The sequence below is a fragment of the Saxophila tyrrhenica genome (genome assembly GCF_035928015.1).
Source record: "Saxophila tyrrhenica strain CCFEE 5935 chromosome Unknown scaffold_12, whole genome shotgun sequence".
NCBI lineage: Eukaryota > Fungi > Ascomycota > Dothideomycetes > Mycosphaerellales > Extremaceae > Saxophila > Saxophila tyrrhenica.
The window spans coordinates 631,338-653,357 of NW_027041744.1; the positions used below are offsets into that span (position 1 = coordinate 631,338).

The following is a 22,020-nucleotide window of genomic DNA, read 5'->3' on the forward strand; positions in this document are numbered from 1 at the left end:
CCGCGGCGGCCATGAGCACTGATATGCAAGACAATCAAGACACGTCGCCGGGCAGCGCGAGCGTCAACAACGGCAACGGGGGCAACAATGCGCCGAACAACCAGATACCTGGGCATCCCAGCTTTCGACGGTGAGTGGGCGGCGAAGAGGGCGAAGCAGACCACTTTTGCTGACACCCATGATCGCAGACAACGCGCTTCTCGAGCATGCGAGGTAAGGAATATATACGGGAGGATATAAACACGCGCTAACAGTCCATACAGACATGCCATGCGCGCAAGGTATGCAGTAATCCTCCCGCCTGCAGCATCCCCATGCTCATCCTCCCTAGGTTCGATGCGACGCCGCCAGTCTCGGCGTGCCATGTACAAACTGTGTGGCATTCAGCATAGAGTGCAAGATCCCGGCACCGAAGCGAAAGAAGACGGGCAGCAAGAAGGAGACGGATAGGTATGGTCAAGACATAATTACACGCGATGGAAGGTTGCTGATGTTGGCGAGCAGCGAACGAGACTCTTATGCCGAAACTAATGCCTCCCCCGTCGCCAGGAGCGACACTTTCCCACCACGGGAGGCACCGTATCCGAACCAGTTCGCGCCGGACAAGATCGGCATCAACACCTCCTCGGGCATGCCACAGACCGAAATGTCTGAAGCGTATGCGGCTCAACAGCAAGTTAACAACGGCACCTACACCCAGTACATGAAGCCTAAGTTCGCTCGTGCACCGATCAAGGAGGCTGGAAGGGTGGCGTATCTAGGCGAATCATCAAACCTGTCGTTGCTCGTGCAAGACCGGCATGGAACCACGGATGTCGTTCACTACCCGCTTCCCGAAAATGTCCGAGGTGCCAGAGCGCGCATCAACGAGCTCGATAACGTGGAGATCGACATTCTGCATCAGAGAGGTGCCTTCCTCCTACCACCTCGAGCACTGTGCGATGAGCTGGTCGACGCCTACTTCCAATGGATTGCGCCTGTCGTCCCCGTCATCAACCGCACCAAATTCATGCGCCGCTATCGCGATCCGAAGAACCCGCCATCACTTCTGCTGCTTCAAGCAATACTCCTCGCCGGCTCTCGCGTCTGCAATAACCCACAGCTGATGGACGCAAATGGCTCCACGACACCGGCAGCCATGACCTTCTACAAGCGCGCCAAGGCCCTATATGATGCCAACTACGAAGACGATCGAGTGACCATTGTGCAGAGCCTGATTCTTATGGGCTGGTATTGGGAGGTCAGAATTTGAATCTCCTCCCCAATTTGACGGTACTTACGCTAACTTTGCCGCAGGGTCCTGAAGGTAAGAGCGCGCAGGAACTTGGGCTCGTTACATTTGTCCAGGCTGACGTGGCGGCAGACGTGACCAAGAATGTTTTCTACTGGAGCAGAGTCGCCGTCATCGTCGCGCAGGGGAGTGGGATGCACCGAAGGTTGGTCATGATAGGTGGCAATTCTACTTTTTCGCCGTCACTGACTCTATGCAACAGCGTCGAAGGCTCTCAGCTCAGCCGCGCCGACAAACGTCTCTGGAAGCGCATATGGTGGACGCTATTCACCCGCGACCGATCTGTTGCCGTTGCTCTGGGCCGCCCTTGCTGCATCAACATCGAGGACTCCGATGTCGAGATGATCTCAGCCGAAGACTTTCTGGATGATGAGCCAGACCGGCCTGCAGAGTACCAGCCTGACCCCATCCACGTGCATTTCTTCCTCAACTACGTCAAGCTCTGCGAGATCATGGGCCTGGTGCTTGCCCAGCAGTACTCCGTGGCGAGTAAGCGAAAGCCGAATGCAATCGATCTCACACATTCAGATATGGCCCTGGCAGACTGGCTGCAGAACTGCCCACCTGAGGTCAAATGGGAGCCGCAACGGCATCACTTCTGGTCTGCACTGCTGCATGCAAACTACTAGTACGTTCTTCTCGAAGTTCATGTTGTTGAGAAAGAACTAGCGAGCTAACGATCGCAGCACCACGCTTTGTCTTCTCCATCGAGCACATATGCCACCAGCGGGCTCACCAGACTCAAAGTTCCGAGGTCATCCTGAAGAGACGTCATATCCATCGAGATCCATCGCGTATCAGGCTGCTGGCATGATCACAAGCATAATCGAAGCCTTGCAGAATCATGACCAGCTTCGCTACACGCCTGCATTCATGTAAGTGTCCTCTCAGCGATGCTGTTCGACCTCCAGACTAATCTTGCGTATTAGCGTGTACTCTCTCTTCTCCGCGCTTATCATGCACGTGTATCAGATGCGCTCATCGAATCAATCCGTGGTGGCGCAAACACAGCAACGAACCTCAATCTGCATGAATGCACTGCGAGATGTTAGCAGGGTCTGGCTGGTGGCGAAGATGGTCCACACTCTGTTCGAATCCATCCTCGGCAACAAAGCGCTGGAAGAGCGGTTGCAGAAAGCTGCTGGCCGCCGTCACGCGAAAAGCAAAGGACCCAATGGATTCGTTCAAAAGCCTCCTACGGCGCAAGTCTCACCCGTCCCAGAGCAGAACACAACTTCGAATTCAGAGAGCAACAAGCGCAAGTTTGACGACATGGACAACTTTGGCTACGTGAATGGGCCACCAGCACCGCAGATGAGCTACGAAAGATCACGTCCGCAGAGTCCGGTCTTGACACCACAGCCCAATCCTCCCGTCTCACAACCACAACAAATGCCTCAGCTGTCGGCTGGCAGTCCCAACCCAACCTTCCGCCCGACACATGACGCCTTCTTGGGCGGTCCATCACGTGGAAACACCCGACCGACGACACCGTTCAACCCGTGGGGAGGTACAAGACCAAGCACACCAGACTTCTTCCTGCACACCAGAGCCTCGCCAAAGATCTCCGACGACCTATGGCAGAACTACGCGCCCGAGCAGCTGTTCCCGAGCGAGATCAACGGAGCTTTCTCGCTACAGAGCCCAGGCCAAACGATGGTGGATCCTGCTCTACGCGGCCCACCACAGCACCAACAGTTCACTTCCAACGGCATGCAGCAACCGGATCCCACAAGCATGCCAGGCCACCAGCAGATGACTATGCCGCAGCAGGATGGCAACAACATCAACCACCAAGACGGCAACATGCAGCACATGATGTACAATCACCAGGATTGGAGCCAGATGGACATGGGTCAGCGGCCGGATGATACGTGGAGCTCTAGCAGTCACTCTGGACCGATCGTGCCTACGACGCTGAATGTGGGTGATTGGTTCGAGTTCTTTGGGATTCCTAACGGCGACCTGTCTGCGCTTGCGGCTGCTGGTGGGCTCGGGAATCCTACTGGCAACGGCAATGGAGGGTACGGCTGACGGCATACTTTTGAGAACGTTGCTCGAAACGCGTGTTGCGGTTTTGCGACGTTGATGTCTGAATGTTTGGAGCCTTGTCTGACGCCACAATGGCAATTGCTGATGCCGGAGAAGATGAAATGCCCTTCGACGCCACGATGTTAGAAGACAGAATTGGGCAGGTACGCTATAAAACACCAAAAGTGCTGAACGCCTCGCTAGCACTCATACCGCCTTTAATGGCTTCAGCAACCTTACTCTCCGTGCTCGCCTTCACCCGTGCCTTCTCAATCGCCTCCGCCTCCACCTCCCTCGGAATGATCAACACACCCTCCCGATCCGCAAACACCAGATCCCCCGGCTTCACCCTCACCCCCTCAATCTCAATCATACACCTATAATCAATCACCTTCCCCCTCGCGCCCTGATCCTGCGCATACAGTCCCCGCGAGAACACCGTAAACCCCAACCGCTCAATCTCCTCCGCGTCCCTGACCATTCCGTTGAGAACGGCGCCTGCGGCTTTCAAATGCGTCGCCCGCGTGCTCATCAGACCGCCCCAGAGTGCGTAGCGGAACGACCCGCCGGTGGCGACGTAGACTTCGTTTTCCTTTAAGTCGTCGAGGGCTTCCATCATGAGGCCGAATGGTTTGGTGGCGAGGGGGCCTTTGGAGGAGGGGTTGCCGGGGGAGAAGATGTCGGCTTCGAGGACGGGCATGGCGCGGCCGATGAGTTTGGCGGTGGATTGCAGGGGCGCGAGGCCGGGGGGCAGGAATTGGTGGGTGTAGTGCAGAGTGTCGAGGATGTCGCCGACTACGGCTGTGGAGAGCTCGGTGCGGATGGTTTGGAAGAGTTCGGTATCGGAAGAGGAGGACATGGTTGATCGACCTTGTCTGGGAGGGATATTTGACTCACTTTCTTGTTTAGAACTGTTGTAGGACAACGAGCACACTACTTGTCGACACGAGAAAGGTGTGTATCCTATTTTGCCGGCTCGGGTATGAGTATGATGTACCCCACTACGAGGGTGATCATCATCCAGGTCTTGTTGGCAGTGTGTAGCCGACAAGCCTTCTTGATCGATGCACCCCACCAAGCAAGAGGCTCAAAAGCCTAGAAATGGAATGGCCATTGTGCGCTTGAACGAATGCTGAATAGCGAAGGTCCAAGGCAGGAATATGTTCTTTGAAAAGCCTAGACAGCCAAGTGCGGTCTTGAAGATTTGAAAACGGTGACAAAGGTGCTGTGGTGTAGTGTTCATAGAAATGTCTTGTGCATAACGTAGCGCTCGCTGAAAACTTCAATCGAATACCAATCCAACATCTGCCTGCTACACCTTCTCCCCTATCCTCGCCTCCTCAGTGCTGCTCGTCTCGCTCTCCGACAGCGCAACACCCTTCTGCGTCTCCCTCGGGAAGCAGAAGCCAGGATGCCAGATATTCAACACGAGCGCTGCAAGGGCACACGGAACACTATAGCAAATACAGTCAGCAGAGCTCAAGAATCCATCGTACATACGGTGCGCGCGATGTCTCACCTGTCCAGCGCAATGAACAACCCCTCATCCCTCAGAATCGGATTCTCCCTCCAACCCCCCACCAGCTCCGCCACCCGATAACAGCACCGGATCAAAATCCCGAAATACGCTACCCACAGCGCCAACACAAACAACTGAAACTGTCTCGTCTTCCGGAAAGATGCAGTCGCAGGATTCAAGTTGTCCCGGTTCCGGTACGCAGCAAGCCCGTAGTCGGCGGCGAGGACCCCAAAGCAGAACATCGTAACCACCTGCGTCGACAGCCCAGCAATCATGACATCCGTCCCGATATCCACCATCGCCACGTCCGCGCCTGCTGACGCGATCCCGCCACCGACGGCTTGCAGCATAATGGAGAAGCAGTCGCAGGAGATGAAGATCCAAGTGTAGAATCTCGGCTGCAGACGACTGAAGCTCGAGCCGAACGTGAGGCAAATATGCTTCAGGCAGTAATAGATCCCCGCCGCGTAGAAGGCTGGCGCAAAGGTGAGCATGACGACGCTCATTTTGAAGCCGGTGTCGGAGAAGGGGTCGAGGTAGAGGAGGATTTTGGCGATGTAGCCGATTGTTTCGCTGAGGGAGCCGAGGAGCATGGCGGCGGTAAAGAACCAGGTGTGGCGGAGGCGAGCGCCTTGGTAGAGGGAGGCGAGGGTGGAGAGGGCGAAGAGGATGAGGAAGACGAGGGTGGCACTGAGGTGCGGGCGGTAGCCGTAGACGGAGGCTTCGACGGGGCAGGTGGAGAGGGTGCAGTTGGCGTTTGGGTCGAGGCGGGGGAGTAGATGGGCATATCCTGAGACGTCCATTGTGTTTGCAGAGGAGGGAGTGGTGGTCGAGATGGAAGAGAGCTTTTCGTCTTGCTGAAGAGTTCCAGGTCGTCGTAGTCGTAGTGATTTGATAGGAATGCAGTTAGATGAGTAAAGAAAAGACCTACCTCAAGGACATCCACCCAACCTATATACTCATATCCCGCCCACGGCTCAACGAGTATTAGATTCACAGCCCGAGCATCCTGCAGTCCCAAACGGGCAGAGCTTGCGATACGCGAAACCAACCACATGCATCTCCCCATCTCGCACACAAAGGCACCTGCAGACTGTGGAGAACAACGTAGCCGCAGATCTCGGAAGAGCTTGGAACAACGAGCAGGGCAGAATTGCGAGCATTGGCGGCAGCGGCGCAGCGGTCGTCACACCCCAGCACGATGTGTGGAAGAGGAGAGGCCAAGAAGGTGGAGAGATCAGACACGGGATGGGATGAGGTTCGCAGAAGATGGAGCTCGCAGACAGAGGCTGAAGTTGGTTTAGCTTGAATGCGAGGCGTTGTGATTGGGTGACAACCACGTGCTGCATTTCGGTATGCGAGCACTGCGGAAATGTAGGAATCGATGACGGTCAAGCACTCAAGGTTGCTATTTGTTCGTTCGGTGACTCGCATGTGCATTTGTGTGAAGGAGAAACTGCACAGCATGTCATTGATACACCTCCGGATCCACTGTGCGACCTCACAGGGCGCGAGACAGTAAGCTGCTGTTTGCGTGTGTGCATGTGACAGTCGAGCAAGACGGAAATGCGAGTGTCTCAGCACAGTGAATGTTTTCACACTGTACAATAATGTCTGTATTAACTACACCTCCAGCCCCTCCCAGAAACGAAGCCAAGGAGATTCGTCCCATCCGTCGTGATTAACTATGCCACAGTCATCAAGTCATTCATCCCTTTTGTGTACCCTCACCCTTCTCCGCCGCCATCGCAGCCTCCGCCTTCTCCAGCGCCTCACTGAACCTTCCACTTTCATTACCACTCTGCCCAACCTTATGCGCGACTGCACCCCGACCATCCATCTCCTCCTAAGAGTAAGTATTCGGCGGCGTCTGTCCCGCACCCTGTCCACCATGCCCACCACCACCGGCACCGCTCTCTTCGCGCATCACATCCAGCGTCTGTGGGAAGTAGGGCTCCACGCCCCAGTTGCGGAGGTAAGCGCCCGTCTTTTCTATCCGCTTGATCTCGCGCTGCACGCCCCAGCTGTCGCCCTCTTCCTTGAACCGTCCGTGGACTACATCCACCATCGCGTCGTCCAGCCGCGCGTAGAAGGACCGGCGCTCGGCGAGATCTGCCTCGTCGCCGTTTTCCAGCCCGCCGTGGGAGTTCAGGTTCCCGCCGAGCTTGAGCAGGAGGTCGAAGGCGTAGTGAGGTCCGGATGGGAGGGAGCTGAGGCGTTGGATGTCGGGGAGGAATTTGAGCATGCACGCCGAGAAGGAGGGGGTTGGGAGGGAGTCGTTGAGGTCGTCTTGCAGGCGGTGCAGGTCGAAATTGACTATGGTGATTTTGCGGTCGAGTTGGGCGTTGAGGGTTTGAGCGGCGTGGGTGGGCGAGGAGCTGTGCGAAGCCGAGTCCATTTGGTGGGCAATTGAGGGTGGGACGTCTGTCAGATCATGTTAGCTGCATGTCTAAGATGTGTGGAGATGTTTGTGAGTACATACCAGGTCGCAGCCCTCTCTTATCGATCCACGCATGCACGTCACCCCTCTGCTGCTCCAGCTGGTCGATGTACGCCCGCAGATCCTGAATCTCATTTTCCAGCGAGTCCACCTTATCCATGTGCGGCCGCAGCGCCTGGTTGAACGCCTGCATCAGCAGGTCCGGCGGCGCGGCGCTGCTGGACGACATCTTCTGCGACGGCATGTCATCGTAGCCTCCACCGCCGCGACTCCCATACCCATTCGTCATCGGACCACCACCACCACCGGCACTGAGAGGCGGCGAAGCGTAGACCTCTTGCGGCTGGCTTTGGCGCGGGTACATGTCTTTCGCGGGCGGGGCGCTGTTGAATTGGTTGTCGCTCTGTCGCGACGAGGGCAGGTCTCGACGGTCGTCAGGGCCGTCAGGAGCTTGAGCGTACCGAGCGTCGTCGGGGTAGGACTGCTTGCTGTCGTGGGGGCTGTTGTAGGAGTCGACGTAGGACTGGGAGTTGCTGCGCGATCTGCTGAGACGCTTGAAGAACATGGTAGAGGAAGGAGGAGGAGGAGGGAGTGTGTGAGGCGCGAGCGAGGTATTATTCGGTCTGGTCTGGCGCCGTGTGCGGGATGGATTATGTGGGTGTCTGGTGAGCTAAAGAAAGCTAGCGAGAAACAATGGCGCGGCGTTTGAAGAAGTAATGGCGATATTTGGGATTGGACGCCCGGTGGCTGGTCGAAGTTGTGTTGATCGGCGGTGGTTGGAACGACTGATGAGAAAGTGCTCGAGCTTTGTTTGGGTGACCGTCAGACAATGTATGCAACTTGCTGTATGCACCGGATATCGATGTCCTTCTTCCTGGTCACATGCAAGTCAATCAGGTTTGTGTGCGATGTCCCAACCGTTCGACGAGCTGCTTCAATAAGGCTGAGAATCGTCGCTGCCGTTTTGCGGAGAGCCGCTCTGCCGCCCGGTCCGTTGCTAGCGAGAATCCGAATCACGTGTGGCGGGGAGATTGAGACTTCATCTCGTCCAGAAACTTGTTTCGCCTGGCACACACGCGGCATGATCAGACTTGTTGGCAAGGGCCAATATCCGTATGCGTGTGATGATGAGAAAAACAAGGCTATGAAGGGATAGACCGTACACGTACGAACTACCAGCATGCTCGAAACATCGCGAACCACGGGTAGGCCGTAGGCTGACGATTCATACCTCACAATCATCGCCAACAAAAAACCGAACTTCGCTCCTTATTACTACCAAGTAACTCTCCGAGCATACGCCCACTTCTGAGGCTTCTCAAGAGCCAGTCCGGCTTTCGCAGCATGAGCACTCCGCCTTTGCGGACGCTGTTGGGGGCGGAGGCTGACACAGGACTTCGCTCGTGGATCAATCCTTCGATGCTTTCACAGTTCTTTTTGACACTAAAAGTCCCATGCCATTCGTCGAGGCGTTCGTAACGTAACCCTTCTTCTGCTGTCGACCTTGAACTCTGCAATATGAACCAAACGATGAACCACCCCCAAACATCAAGGCTCGAGCAGCTACCCGCAGAACTCCAAGCCCACATCTCCCACCACCTCCTCCTCCAACCCGAGCCGCTCAGAATTCGCACCGAAAGCAAAGCAGAGGGACCCCCGAACAAAGACGAATGCGCGCCCCACGACGATGGCGACCCCTCCACCGTCACCACCATCCCGCCCGCCATCCCAAGCATCGCCCAAACCTCCCGCTCACTGCGAAACCAAGCCCTCCCCATCTACTTCTCTTCAAACACCTTCGTCCTCGAGTCCGAAACCTACCTGTCAGACATGCCCCACCGCATTCCCCCCTCCCTCACCCCGTGGCTCGAGCTGTTCGACCGCCACGCCAACGACACCGCCAGGATCGGTTGCAGCGGATGGGTGCCGTATCTCTGCTGCCAGGCCACGCTTTTCGGGTCTATCCAGAAGACGGACGGGATCTCTTACTACTGGGACAGCGAGCTGGAGACCTCCGACTGGGGAGCCAGGAGGCTTGAAGCGATGTCGAGGCTCTCGCTGGCCACGCGAAGCCGCTTCAGCCGGTGGGTGCAGATGTTGTTCGAGGCGTGCTATGTAGACTGGAAGGACAAGTTGGACTGGTACAGGGAGAAGTACGAGAGCGGGCTGGACAATGGGTTCGTTATAGTGAGGAACGCTGAAAAGTGCCCGCCCCAGTGAGACGGATGGAGGTGCTTGTTGTATTCGAAGGAGAATTGACTTACTTTCAACCGGTACGTGCTGAGTAGAAGATTGCTTGCTTGGTTGTTTACTTTCATTTTCATTTTCATACCCATCTCCACGTCCCCAACGTCTGTTGAAAGCCGCAGCCACCAGCTACATTACCACATCTGTTGAAGTCGTCTAATCATCTCCACCTCTCTCATCATGACAAGCATTACAACCTGAAACCCCTTTTGGTCCCGGCTCCCGGTTGAATGGGGTATCTTCGCTTTTTTGATCCCGCTCGAAACGCCTTTATTCATCCCTTGTTGAAGAAGAGAAGCCTTCAGGCGGCGTTTGAAAGAGCATGTCCGCACACCATGAACGCCCGCTGTAAACATTCCCCTGTATCCGTCTAGTTCTTCAGATCGCCGTTCGTGAGCACTTTGTCAGCGCCGTTGACCGCGTTGTTGCCATCTGGCACTCCGTTGACTTCTGGCTTTGCGCCGCCCTGAGTCTCTGCTTCAGTGACGCCGTTCGTGTGGCTGTGCCCATTGGTTTGGGCGTCGCCGTTGACCTGCACATCCACTCCTGACACCTTCAGTCCATCGAAAAGATGGTAGATGCCGCGCTTCTGGCGGAAGTCGTTGTGCACAATGTTGACGAGGTACCAGCTCTCCGTGACCTCTCTGATGACTTTACGAGCTTCGCTGTCCTCGTCGTAGCACTTGCTCCATTCCGAGCCGAGATGGTAGAACTCGTCTCGCCATGCCAGGAAAGAAATGGTCTCGACAATAGTCGGCTGCACGATCTCCTTGCCTGGGAAGACACCCCACGTCACTGCGTTGGGCCCGCCCTCGGAATCGGCGTTGGTCTTCAACTCGCCCGAGTTATTGACAGCGTAAAACGTGAGGTCTGGATTCGCTTCGATGCGTTGCATGACTGTGTCGATGAGCTCTGGCGATACGAGGAGCTCCAAGTATGCCTTCTGGTAGACATAGCCGTTGCGTGGGCCCCAGCCGTACACAGGGTCAGATGACTTGGCACCATCCACAGCTGGCTGCGAGTTGATCGTCAGCAGACCTCTGCTGTTGAGGTCGATGAGGTCTTCTCGCAAGACGTCGGCTTCTGAGTTGATGGGTGCTTCGGACCACGGCAAGGTCTCAACTTTGCCTTTCATATATCCCACGAAGAGGTCCGAGATGTCCTTCACGCTCTTCGGTTCACCCCACAACTTGCGGTTGTGTTCGTTCGTGCCCTTTAGGCCAATACCGTACACATCCAGCTCACCGAAGGCTGGAGATCTACTGTCACCCCAGCGACCGTTCGGAAACTCGTCCCAGTCTTGCGTGCGTGCAACGTATGAGCGGTTGCGGTTCCGCCAGAAGATGGGGCGGACATTCTCATCTCGCCTATTCTTGCCGAGCGACTGCCGCCACGGTAGAGGCTTGATGTCGGGATCGTGGGTCTCGTTTGTGGGTGTCACCGAGAGCTCGTCAAGTACCATGCTGGTAGAAGCAGCCAAGTTCATGGTGTAGAAGTGCAAGTGCATCGTGGTGCCACTATCAAGCAGCTTGCGGCAGAAGTCGGCTATCAAGTTCTTGCCAACCTCTCGCACTTTTCCGTCGTCGTTCTTGATCGGCTCGAGCGCTGCGTGCCACTCTGGCGGGACGAAACAGTTGGTCCAGTTCGCTCGTCTGATGAAGGAAGCATGAGTCTGGATCGGCATGATTCCTGGTATGATTGGCACAGAGTCCGGTACACCAGCAGCCCGCACCTGCTTCGCCCATTCGATGAATCGGTCTGCATCGTAGCACATCTGTGTCACGATGAACGTGCCGCCAGCCTTGACCTTCTCAACCAGATATGGGATATGCTGATCCGCAGTCGTCTCATCATCACAGCCCTCAGGGTAGCCAGCGATGCCAATGTCGAAGTGATCGCCATACTTGCTCTTGATGTAGTCAATCAGATCTCGTGCATATCTGAATCCGCCTTCTGTCTGCTCCCACTTTTCCTTTTCTCTTGGCGGGTCACCGCGCAGTGCCAGGATGTTCGTGCATCCAGCATTATAGCACTCTTTCAACGCGTCATCGATCTTGCTCCGTTCCATATCAGTGCATGTCAGATGCATACACGTCTCCAGCCCGTATGCTGACTGGGCCACCTTGACCATCTCGCACGTGAGGCTGGACAGTCGTCCTCCGGCGCCCCAGGTTATATCCACGAAAGCCGGGCCCATGGCATGCATGCGGTCCATGCGGTCGTAAAGGTTCTGCACACCTTGTGCCGTCTTCGGTGGAAAGTATTCGAAGGAGTAGGTGGGCCTGCCCTCCGCGTGGGCGGCCGCCAATTTCTTCGTGATATGCATGTCGGTGGCGGTGAGGTGGGAGTTGGATCAGCAGTATTCGCTCGCAGTGTTATATCGTGGTTTTCGGATGGTGTTTGCTGTCAGAAACAGGCGTTTTTGTCTGGTAGCACAGCCGCCTCAGACAGCAATGGTGAGATGGTGTGGTGATTCAGATGTGCTGGTAGCGAGTGTAGTCCGTCAACTCTTGTCCGTTGTACAGTGCCATTACGCTCTGGGTCAGCAGCTGGTGTTGGCGAGACTCATAATGGATGCTGCAAGGCGGTCAGATGGAAGATCAAGAATGCATTCCATCGAACCAAAAAAAAAGGCTTCCGTGGCTTCCACCACCGAGGCCACTCCACGGAGCACCCCCACCCAACCCCGATCCACGACGTCGGTCATTCTCCACCCTTGTCCACCCTCACCAATGACCGGACGGACACCATCACGGCCCCATACGCTCTGCTCAACGGCGACACTTGTACAGAAGAGGCATACCGTGGCTTCGTGGAAAGGATACGTTTCTCGGCCACTATAAGGCGGCAGGGAGGGAAACATATAAAATCATTCTGGCGGCCACTTTGAATTTCATCAAGGAAGACTTTTCACGATCATAGACCGATCCCAGGCCCATCATCCACCATGGCACCCATCCCCGGCAAGCGTGAGAAGCGCATATTGGGCACCTCGCTCAAGATGTACTTCGACCTACCCGACACCAACCGCTACATAGACTCTCTCGCCGCCCTCGCCCCGGCAGCAGAGAAGGCCGATCTGGATCTATTCGTCATCCCGGACTTTATAACTGTTCTGCCGGCAAAGGCGAAGCTTGCCGATACCAAGGTTATGCTCGGCGCTCAGGACTGCTACAGCGAAGACAAGGGAGCGTTTACCGGCGAGGTCAGTCCGGTCACACTGTCTCAAGCTGGCGTGAAGGTCGTGGAGATCGGGCACGCTGAGAGACGGAGGCTATTTGGGGAGACAGACGCGGACGTTGCAAAGAAAGCTGCCGCTATCGTGAAGAATGGGATGGTACCGCTCGTTTGCATCGGAGAGAAGAGCAAAAGCAACATCGCCTCTCAAGCCGTTGGAATCGCTGTCGGCGAATGCAAGCCGCAGATTGATGCTGCGCTATCCCAGATTCCGAACGATGCAGATGTGATCTTGGCTTATGAGCCTATCTGGGCTATTGGGGCGAGCGAGCCGGCTGGAGCTGATCACGTCGTGGCCGTTGTCGAGGCTCTGCGGACACTGTTGGCAGACCGGTCAGGCAGAGTCAGGATCCTGTACGGCGGGAGCGCGAAGCCGGGTATCTGGAAAGCTCTCGCTCCCGCTCTAGACGGCATGTTCTTGGGACGCTTCGCGCACGACCCGAAGAATGTCGAGCAGATCATCCAGGAGATGAGGGAGCCCTGAGAGGGTTCAATTGACGGAGAGTCCGCAGCTGCATGAGTGGGAGAGCGGGAACAGAAGGCAACATGATGGCTACGATCGTGCATTAAGCAAGCAGCACATCCTGTGGCCTCTATGAGTCTCGACAGCTGAGACTAAGGCCGCGCTTCTAGCAGTTCGCAAAAGTTGCGCAGCGCTCGGCAAAGAAGTGCACGTAGCTACATACGATTCGGAGAGCCAGAAATGGTGTGAACCGGTATGAAGACCGTTCGAACGAAGAGAAGCAACCAAGTGCTGGTATCGAAACTATGAAAGCAACAAACTAAATGGGTTCTGCAGAATATTACCCATCTGAATCCCAAGACCAGCATCTCCTGCTGATCCCGTCGCTATCCCCCACCCTCTCCTACAAATTCCCCCTCGCATCCTGCTCCCTTTCAATAGCCTCAAACAAACTCCTAAAATTCCCCGCCCCAAACCCTTCAAACCCTTCTCGCTGAATAATCTCAACGAACACCGTCGGCCGATCCATCAGCGGCTTCGTGAACAGCTGCAGCAAGTACCCTCCCTCGTCGAAATCGATCAGGATGTTTAGGCGCTGGATCTCTTCGAAGGGTTCTTTGAGCTGGAGTCCGGAGGCGGCGAGACGGGACCGCATGGTGCTGTAGTAAGTGTCGGGTACGGAGATAAAGTCGACGCCGCGGGCGCGGAGGGCGGAGACTGTTGTTATGATTGAGGGGGTGCGGAGGGCGATCTGCTACATCGTCAGCAACCCTTTTCGACATGTGCACACCAGCCGCTTGGTTAGTCGAAGTGTGAGAGACGTACATGCTGCACCCCCGCCCCACCATACCAATCCACATACTCCTCAATCTGGCTCTTCTTCTTCCCCTCCGCGGGCTCATTGATCGGCATCTTGACGACTTCGTTGGGCGACGCCATGACGACGCTGCGCAGCGCCGAGAAGTGGGTGCAGATGTCTTTGTCGTCTACGCTCCAGAAGCGGTGGAAGCCGAGGCAGTCTTCGTACTGTTCGTGCGAGAGCGGGCTGTCAGCGAGTGTACAAAGGAATGAATGAGAGGGAGGTGGCGCTTGGGAGTGGACTTACGAAGGCGCAGGCGGAGTCCATGGCGCCCCAGTCTTGATTGCCGACGCAGTGGTCGATGGCTTCGAGTGGGATTTTGGGGAGGATGGCGTTGATTGGGTCGTCCGCGGAGTCTGTAGAAAGCGTAATGTCAGTCAGAGCATAGGTCGAGACAAAATATGACGGCACTCACAGATCTTATACCCCGGCAAGAAAACCCCCCTATACCCCGACCTCTGCACAAAAGTATGCTCCGTATCCCCATACGTCCTCACCCCCGCCCTCACCACCTCCCCCTCCTCACCCCCCTCCACCGTCGGCTTCAACACTGCCTCCGCGCCGTTCATGACAGCCTGCTCAAAACACCCCCTCACATCATCAACCTCAAACGCCACATCCTTCACCCCATCCCCATGCCGATCGAGATGCTCATACATCTCATCCAGCACCTTCTGCTCCTTCATCCCGACATCCCTTCTACCTTCAGTCTGGCGGCTAGAAGGACGGATCGGGCTGGTGAAGACGAAGCGCACGCGGCCGTTCTCGACGACATGGCTGGTGAGGGTGCGGGAGCCGGTTTCGAGACCGCGGTAGGCGAGCGGGCGGAAGCCGAAGCGTGTGATGTAGTATTGGGCGACTTGTTTGGCATTGCCGACCCACCAGGTGATGTGGTCGTAGCCGCGGTAGTCGATGGTTTTGGGGGAGATGGTGGGCTTGCTGTAGCTGTTGGATTCGTAGAGAGGGATGGAGGTGCCGGTTTCTGTCAGCACTGATGGGAGGAGAGCTCCGGGTGCCATGTTGTAGAGTATTTACAGGTGGTTGCAACACAAGAGAAAGGAATGGTTCGGCCGATTAAAGACGAACGGGAGATAGTTGGGGGAATGAATATAAAAGAGGCGAGTCCCACCTACCTGCTTTCGCGAGAGTGCTCGTAATTGCAACATCCCCATGTCACCTGCTCGACCTTCGCTACTGCGTTCTGGTGAGATTGTGGGTATGAAAGGCGGCTCAAGATGGAATCAGTGTCGCATGAAGTCGGCTTTGAGGCTGACTCAGCGGGTTACCGCTCGGCTTAACAACAAAACCGCCTGCTGCCGCTGCTCGCTTTCGAAGGCCGAGATATCAGGTAGATGGCTATCGCGCTGACAGTCTGGGTTGTCGCAGAATAGGTACTTGATTCTTCTTGATACTGCAACCTCATCCTGCTGGACCTGCTGTCACCATGTCCCGAATCAATACGCTCTCCGCCTCCGACTCAAAAGTCCTCGCCTCAGTCTTCGATCCCGAGTCCAGCAGCTCCCGCGCAGAAGTAATAGTAGACCCTTCGTTACCGGCAGATCGGCGCATCCGAGATGCGACACTCCTTGCGGAGCTCCAGGTCCAGGAGAAGAAAGCCGTTCAGCTCCTCGAACGATTCGAGACATCGCCTCCCAGCGAAAGAGGCAGGAGAGACGAAGTATATCGGAGCGCACTCGCCATCCTCGAAGGAGTGGCGGATAATAACCCACTTTATGCTTCGGTACTGAACAATCGCGCACAGCTGAGGAGGTGGTATTGGGGTGACCGGAACTTGCTCGTGCAGCGAAAGAAAGCTCCGCAGCCTCAACGAAGAACCGCCGGGGAAGCGACAGTGAAGGACCTTCGAAGTTCGATCTCGCTAGCATCTCCAGACAGGCCAACGGATGCTGTATCGCCTAAGCAAGGAAGACTGCTCGCGCAGGCATATACTCAATTGGGCGCTGTGTATCATGCTGCCGCGAAAGATGTGGGCGCTGTCAGCTCCGATGGTGAAAAGGTCGAACTGAGTTCATGTGCAGACGACCCGGTCAGCTGGACCCAAGAGCGCTTTGAGGAGGAAGCGTCGCGCTGCTTCTACCTCGGCGGTCTGTATGGCAATGAAGTGGCCAAGGCGTTGGCGGTGCACACCAACCCACAGGCGAAGCTGTGCGGTAACATCGTCAAGGAGGCCATGCGTAAGGAGCTGGCACTGGCATCATAGTCTAACGGCGTGTGATCAGTTCCACCTCACCCCGAACATCCTTCCCTGTCCTCTTTGATCCATCTTCTTTTTGTTCGGGTCTTCAAGGTAGTGCCTCTGTTTGCCCGGCACGTCCAACGCCAGCATGTAGTACTCAAACTCCTTCTGCCCCGGCTGCTTCTGCATATGTAGATTCACCGTCCCGTTGGCAACTGGTCCTTCCACGTAGAAGTGCATGTGTAGATGCTCCACCCCAGCCCTGTCCTTCTCCAACCTCGAAGCAATCGTTCGGTTCCTCGCCCAGCGACTCCAGCTTGGCTCGCCGTGTGCGCTGATCTCGCGCTTGCTGTGTAGACCCTCGCCAGCCAGGAGCTCGAGAGATGTAGGGTCTTTGCGTATGCGGTCGGCGGCGCGGTTGAAGACGGCGGTCTTGCTGTCCGTAGAGAAGACTTCAAGCCATAGCACCGTCGCGACACCGCCAGTTGCTACCACGCCCAGGAGGATGAGGCCGAAGTTGAAAGACTGCTGTGTCGTACGAGCCGCTTTCTCGCCAAAGCTGAGTTGCTGCCATGGTACGCGGCCAGTGTCGTTGGCGACGGTCACTGCTCGTCTCCGTGCGGCGGCGGAGTCGGTGGTCGCTGAGCGGGCGGTGATAGCGGCGGGGAGGACCGGGACACGAGGACTGATCCGGAAGATATTTGTAGGCCCGGCAAGTCTCAATGGCGTCTTTACAGGTGCCATCATCAGAACATATATGTTGGTGTTGGTGGGAGGTCAGGGAGGAGCTCGAAGCTTTCGAAGGCAACACAAGCCCCACCTCGGCCACCTCACTCCTTCTGGCTTCACTTTCTTCTAACAACTCTTTGTCTTCTTTGAACCGTTTCAACAAGGTGTTGATGACGAGTATGACTTCACGGACCAGTGCTATTGGCAGTACTTATGCATAACAAACCACATGGACTTCGTGCCGGCACTCCCACGGCCACGGCTCTGGAAAAACAAGGCAGACTTCTTCAGCCCCTTCCGAACCGCTGCGGCCAACGCTAAGGCTGGAGAGAACATCACGCCTCTCTTCGACCCTGACATTCACCGGGCGGAACCAGAGGAAGCTGACTTGAAAGATCTCAATACCGCTCTTGCTGTACTGGTCGATGTCTTCCCGGATGTAGAACCGGAGGTCTTCCGGGAGATGCTGGCCAGTATCAGTGGAGAAAGCCGCCTCGAAGTTGTTACGGCTCAGCTGTTGTCAAAGGAGATGAAGCTCGTGCGTGGAAGGTACCGTAAGCCGCAGCAGTCCAACAGCCAAAGCGGCAGACAGAAGAACAGGGAAGCCAAACCATCACGCAAAGACCAGTCAAAACTCCCGGACGAAGAGACCTTTCGAAGCGACAGCTACAAGACGGCAGTCAAACGGGTGTTCTACCAGGAGTACAGCACCCTGAGTCACTCTGCTATCAAGGCTGTCCTGGCCGAGCAGAACTTCTCTTACACTTTAGCACGCCCTAGCTTGCAGCAACTCTCCACCAGGTCATGGCGCTTCTCTTTCTCATCTATATGGCCGAAGAGATCACCATCAGCGACGGTCAGCGAGCATCCGAACATCATCTGGCAGCCAGGCGCCAATCCGGAGGGTGACTTGGTACCTGCGGTGAAACGAACAGGAAGCTCACGGCTAGATCGAGAGTTGTACGATCTCTTCGTTGCTCCCATCTTGGAAAACCAGAGACAAAAGCAGCTCTCAGAGGACCACGCTCTTGCTTCGCAGCTCAACGAGACGGAAGCTGAAGAAGCGGAAGCCCTTCTCGACTGCGAGTGTTGCTACAGCTCGGTTCCTTTTGAGAGACTGACGACATGCGACGATGGTTGTCATCAGCTCTGCTTCGATTGCGTCCGCCGAACCGTCAACGAAGCATTGTTTGGTCAAGGATGGTCGCGAAACATTGATCTCGAACGTAGTACCGTCCGTTGTTTTGCACCTACGTCCGACGACTGCGCTGGGATCATCCCAAGCAGCATTCTACGTCGAGCACTCGCCGGCGACAACGATAAAGACGACATCTGGAACGAAGTCCAAGAGCGCGTCGCCGGCGAGATCTTGACTAAGAGTCGACTCCCGCTCCAGCGCTGCCCCTTCTGCAACTACGTCGAAGTCGACGAGACTCCTCCACCACAAAGACGAAAAGCAATGGGCATTTGGCTGCACCTAGTCAACCGTTCATCAACAGCCTTCCAGGCCATGGTCTTAGCCTTCATATCTGCCCTCCTCATCTTCACCATCCCCCTCGCCCTCCTAGCAGGCTTCGTCTACCTCACCATCCACATCTTCCCCCCCGCCTCCGCCATCCTCAAACGCTCCTGGACCCGCGTCCACAAGTCGCGCCGCGGCCTCAAGTTCCACTGCTTCAACCCCTCCTGCCGCAGCACCACCTGCACCCGTTGCCTCGTCCGCTGGCGCGACCCGCACACCTGCTTCGAACACGAGAAAACCTCCCTGCGCACCGCCATCGAAACCTCCGCCACGCAAGCCATCAAACGCACCTGTCCCAAATGCCTGCTTTCCTTCGTCAAATCCTCGGGCTGCAACAAATTGGTCTGCAACTGCGGATACACGATGTGCTACATCTGCCGGCAGGAAATCACGAGTAAAGAAGGGTACGGGCATTTTTGTCAGCATTTTAGACCTACTGGGGGCAGGTGTGGGGAGTGTGAGCGGTGTGATTTGTATGGGGATGAGGATGAGGAGGCGGTGGTGCGGAGGGCGGCGGAGCAGGCGGAGAGGGCTTGGAGGGAGGGAGAGATGGGGAAAGGGGATGAGAGGGCGACGAGGGCGATGGTGGAGAGTCTAATTGGGGTGAGGGAGGGGAGGAGGGGGTGGAAGGGGTGCTTGGATGGGGTGGTTGATCTGGTTGTTGCTTGAGATTGCTGCAGTGCGAGGAAGACATTGGGATTAAGTGGGACAGGTGATGATGAACGACCTAGAGTTGAACGTTGCCTTTGCGGAACCAGACTATGACAGCACATTGATGTAGTTCCCTCCGGCCATGCTCCTGTATCAAAGATACCATATGCGAGGTCAGAAGCCGCACGATAAACTCCCTCCCTCCAGATGTCTGCCATTCCACTGAGTGGTGCGGCAACTCGTGCAGCTAGTTCATGTTGCATATGACTGTGCATATGACATTGCATTACCGTCCCGTTCATACGCCGAAGGGCACATAGACTCCATTGATTGGCGGTGAAAGTCGTGCAGCTAGATTCTGTTGCATATGACACTGCATGTGACAGTGCATGAACCACTCAGCGTGGAACAGAGCGTTGGACTCGACTGCAAGACCTACCTCCATGATCTATTCACTGTCCCCGAAAGCGAGATTAAGTTGGAAAGGCTCTCGAAGCATTGGAAAGGTTTTGATTATGTCCTGGAGAAGCTTCTCGATTACAGGAATTCGATGCCCGTGAGCCAGAAGGATGAATTCGCGAACGGGCTCCCTTAATGATGAAGACGAGAACGAATTGAGTTCAAGGCTGCGAGAAACACTCACTCTCCCACCACCTCTCAAATCTTCCTCCCCAACTTCAAATTCCGCTTCTTCCACACAGCATGTCCAGCAAGTCGACTACTCCTCCGCAGAGCATGATGCGCTGGCGGCCCAGTCCCAAGCAGACCCATCCTATGCACGGTCTCGTAATCCACCATCGCACCATCGCAAGCTGTACAGTACGCAGCGAGAGTAGGATACCCATCCGGACCGCGAAGCGCAAACCCCGTCGTGGGAATCTCCCTGCCGCATCGACAAGGCGTCGCCGAGTTGCCGAGTGCCGCTCGATTTGCCCTGATCGCGTTAAGCTCCGCTCCAGGAACAGCGAGAGCGGGTTCAGAGCCGCCCGTGGGTGTCGGGGCGAGGAAGAGACGTTCGAGCCAGGCGACGTTCCTGCGGCTGCGGGTCTGCATCTCATCGAGGATCTTCATCCGATGGCCGTAGCACGCGAACTTGATGAGCTTCGCCTCGCATTTGCAGGTGCTGGCGGCTGTCTCTTTGATGAAGTCCAGGACTTCCGCGTTGGTGGTGCCGCCGTACCAACTATGCTCGCACAGTCGTTGGTGGTACGCGCGGAACTCGGCGTTTTTGCAGTCAGGGCACAGCAGGCCCAGGTAATGGGCTCCTCCGTGGAAGCATCCCTGTGGGCTACCGAGGAGCACGCGTCCTTGGCTTTGGGCTCGGAGATTAGAGTCGTAATAGAGCATTTGCGCGGCTTGGTCGGCGCAAGAGAAGCAGGATCGATACGCGGCGTTGGGTCTCGCTGCCTTGCTTCCGGCGGGCGCACGTGTACGTCTGCTGCCTGGGAGGTTCTCGCATCGACTCTTGTTGGTGTAGAAGGGACATTTTACTCGATGGTTCTGGCATGCGGGAAGAGGTGCAGGCGCTCGGACAGGGGCATAAGCCGGTGGTGGGAGAGGGAGATTGTAGCCTGGGTCTGGGGTCATGTAGAAGGTGACCTTCGATCTGGTGTCGCATGGTGCCGCCATTGTTGCCGTAGCCGCCTTTCTGGAAGAATATCCAAGTGGAGTAGATATCTGATCAGGAAATCTTGAGTCGTCCTCTCCTTCGGTCAAAGCAGAATATGGATGGAAGAACAAAGGAACCATATTCGCCGGATCTGTCGACCAAGTCCTGCTGTCGAGGACAATAGCCATCTGCGACAAGGGTCGCTTGTGAGAGCTGCTCTTTGTCCCAATAGCGTGGCAGTGGCCCCCGGTAATAGTGACAATTCGCGTCGTCTGGGGGAGGAGTTGCTTTCCGAACTCATCCCACGATGTCAAAATGCTGCAGCCCAGGAACCTTTTTCTATTAGACCAGTCTGCTGACTTTGGGGCGATTTCGATCGCTGCTTGATAGTCGTTCAGAACTACTCCGTCGCTTAGGAAGATGGAACATCCGATACATCACCTTCAGGACGAGCCAATCCAGCCCCACCTCAAACATCACATAGCCCTGTCATCCCACAAACCCCTCAATCCTCCTCCTCAAAAAGCACAGCCTGCTTCTCCGCCAACCCCCTCACCCCCTCCACATCCCCATCCTCCTCCGGAATAAACCTCCTCACCACCCCCCTCACATAACTCTCGGGAACACCTTCCTTCAGCGCATCTTTAAGCCCCATATTCATCCGATAAACATACTCCTTCTTCGGCTTATGCGGCGTAGTGTTGTTGCGGTCAACGTAGACGAGCATTGCCTTAGCTTCTCCTTTCTCAGTAATGTTAGCGCCGACGCCGGGGTGCGAGGGCCATAAGGTGGCGTTGTGTGTTTCTTTGGTGTAGGCGATGGGGACGCCTTCATTAACATCCAACCGCCGCTCGTCCTCGGTTTCCAGCGTGTAGACGAGGCCCCAGACCTCGCCGCTAGGCGAATCTTTCGTATCCTTCTCCTGCCCTTCCCCTTCGTGGATGGTGGTGCTGGTGGAGTTGATTTCGACGACGTTGGCGTATCCCCTCGAGTTGATAATCCACCTCCACCCCTCCAACCTCGCAATCCCCAGATACTTCGACGTCGGACAGCGCTGCCGCATCTGGTGCTGCCATAAGTTGGAGCCGTAGCCGAAGTAGAGGGTGCTGTTTGCTGTGTCGTTGTCGTTCTCGTTCGACATGATGAGATTGGTTAGGGTGGCTAGGGTGGTGGGGGAAAAGAAGAGGATGAGAAGGAGGGAGAGGGCATGGTTGAGCATTTGCTC

At 56.0% G+C, this 22,020-nt stretch overlaps 13 protein-coding genes across 13 annotated transcripts; 6 read left to right on the forward strand and 7 right to left on the reverse strand.

Annotated features, from left to right (window-relative positions):
- Positions 1–11: 11 nt before the first annotated feature.
- CTF1_1 (Transcriptional activator of fatty acid utilization) lies at positions 12–1,920 on the forward strand (the record flags this gene model as incomplete). Its single annotated transcript, XM_064805062.1, has 6 exons — positions 12–130; positions 189–213; positions 264–281; positions 332–450; positions 505–1,240; positions 1,297–1,920. The coding sequence occupies 6 exons, from the start codon at positions 12–14 to the stop codon at positions 1,918–1,920; spliced, it is 1,641 nt and encodes a 546-aa protein (XP_064656904.1).
- Positions 1,921–2,008: 88 nt separating this feature from the next.
- On the forward strand, positions 2,009–3,325 carry CTF1_2 (Transcriptional activator of fatty acid utilization; the record flags this gene model as incomplete). The annotated part of the gene is made up of 2 exons (XM_064805063.1): positions 2,009–2,166; positions 2,221–3,325. The coding sequence occupies 2 exons, from the start codon at positions 2,009–2,011 to the stop codon at positions 3,323–3,325; spliced, it is 1,263 nt and encodes a 420-aa protein (XP_064656905.1).
- A 166-nt stretch (positions 3,326–3,491) lies between these two features.
- LTR77_007828 (uncharacterized protein) lies at positions 3,492–4,181 on the reverse strand (the record flags this gene model as incomplete). The annotated part of the gene is made up of 1 exon (XM_064805064.1): positions 3,492–4,181. One exon carries the CDS (start codon positions 4,179–4,181, stop codon positions 3,492–3,494), a length of 690 nt encoding a protein of 229 aa, XP_064656906.1.
- A 453-nt stretch (positions 4,182–4,634) lies between these two features.
- Positions 4,635–5,644, reverse strand: LTR77_007829 (uncharacterized protein; the record flags this gene model as incomplete). The annotated part of the gene is made up of 2 exons (XM_064805065.1): positions 4,635–4,776; positions 4,842–5,644. The coding sequence occupies 2 exons, from the start codon at positions 5,642–5,644 to the stop codon at positions 4,635–4,637; spliced, it is 945 nt and encodes a 314-aa protein (XP_064656907.1).
- A 1,043-nt stretch (positions 5,645–6,687) lies between these two features.
- Positions 6,688–7,846, reverse strand: LTR77_007830 (uncharacterized protein; the record flags this gene model as incomplete). Its single annotated transcript, XM_064805066.1, has 2 exons — positions 6,688–7,265; positions 7,324–7,846. 2 exons carry the CDS (start codon positions 7,844–7,846, stop codon positions 6,688–6,690), a joined length of 1,101 nt encoding a protein of 366 aa, XP_064656908.1.
- Positions 7,847–8,799: 953 nt separating this feature from the next.
- LTR77_007831 (uncharacterized protein) lies at positions 8,800–9,501 on the forward strand (the record flags this gene model as incomplete). The annotated part of the gene is made up of 1 exon (XM_064805067.1): positions 8,800–9,501. The coding sequence occupies one exon, from the start codon at positions 8,800–8,802 to the stop codon at positions 9,499–9,501; it is 702 nt and encodes a 233-aa protein (XP_064656909.1).
- Positions 9,502–9,898: 397 nt separating this feature from the next.
- Positions 9,899–11,854, reverse strand: MET13 (methylenetetrahydrofolate reductase (NAD(P)H) met13; the record flags this gene model as incomplete). Its single annotated transcript, XM_064805068.1, has 1 exon — positions 9,899–11,854. One exon carries the CDS (start codon positions 11,852–11,854, stop codon positions 9,899–9,901), a length of 1,956 nt encoding a protein of 651 aa, XP_064656910.1.
- Positions 11,855–12,475: 621 nt separating this feature from the next.
- On the forward strand, positions 12,476–13,249 carry LTR77_007833 (uncharacterized protein; the record flags this gene model as incomplete). The annotated part of the gene is made up of 1 exon (XM_064805069.1): positions 12,476–13,249. One exon carries the CDS (start codon positions 12,476–12,478, stop codon positions 13,247–13,249), a length of 774 nt encoding a protein of 257 aa, XP_064656911.1.
- Positions 13,250–13,631: 382 nt separating this feature from the next.
- On the reverse strand, positions 13,632–15,106 carry LTR77_007834 (uncharacterized protein; the record flags this gene model as incomplete). Its single annotated transcript, XM_064805070.1, has 4 exons — positions 13,632–13,979; positions 14,054–14,254; positions 14,334–14,443; positions 14,503–15,106. 4 exons carry the CDS (start codon positions 15,104–15,106, stop codon positions 13,632–13,634), a joined length of 1,263 nt encoding a protein of 420 aa, XP_064656912.1.
- A 425-nt stretch (positions 15,107–15,531) lies between these two features.
- LTR77_007835 (uncharacterized protein) lies at positions 15,532–16,313 on the forward strand (the record flags this gene model as incomplete). Its single annotated transcript, XM_064805071.1, has 2 exons — positions 15,532–16,282; positions 16,309–16,313. 2 exons carry the CDS (start codon positions 15,532–15,534, stop codon positions 16,311–16,313), a joined length of 756 nt encoding a protein of 251 aa, XP_064656913.1.
- Positions 16,314–16,323: 10 nt separating this feature from the next.
- Positions 16,324–17,028, reverse strand: TIM21 (mitochondrial import inner membrane translocase subunit tim21; the record flags this gene model as incomplete). Its single annotated transcript, XM_064805072.1, has 1 exon — positions 16,324–17,028. One exon carries the CDS (start codon positions 17,026–17,028, stop codon positions 16,324–16,326), a length of 705 nt encoding a protein of 234 aa, XP_064656914.1.
- A 214-nt stretch (positions 17,029–17,242) lies between these two features.
- On the forward strand, positions 17,243–19,204 carry LTR77_007837 (uncharacterized protein; the record flags this gene model as incomplete). The annotated part of the gene is made up of 1 exon (XM_064805073.1): positions 17,243–19,204. The coding sequence occupies one exon, from the start codon at positions 17,243–17,245 to the stop codon at positions 19,202–19,204; it is 1,962 nt and encodes a 653-aa protein (XP_064656915.1).
- Positions 19,205–19,843: 639 nt separating this feature from the next.
- Positions 19,844–21,936, reverse strand: LTR77_007838 (uncharacterized protein; the record flags this gene model as incomplete). The annotated part of the gene is made up of 3 exons (XM_064805074.1): positions 19,844–21,067; positions 21,156–21,281; positions 21,352–21,936. The coding sequence occupies 3 exons, from the start codon at positions 21,934–21,936 to the stop codon at positions 19,844–19,846; spliced, it is 1,935 nt and encodes a 644-aa protein (XP_064656916.1).
- Between the last annotated feature and the right edge of the window lie 84 nt (positions 21,937–22,020).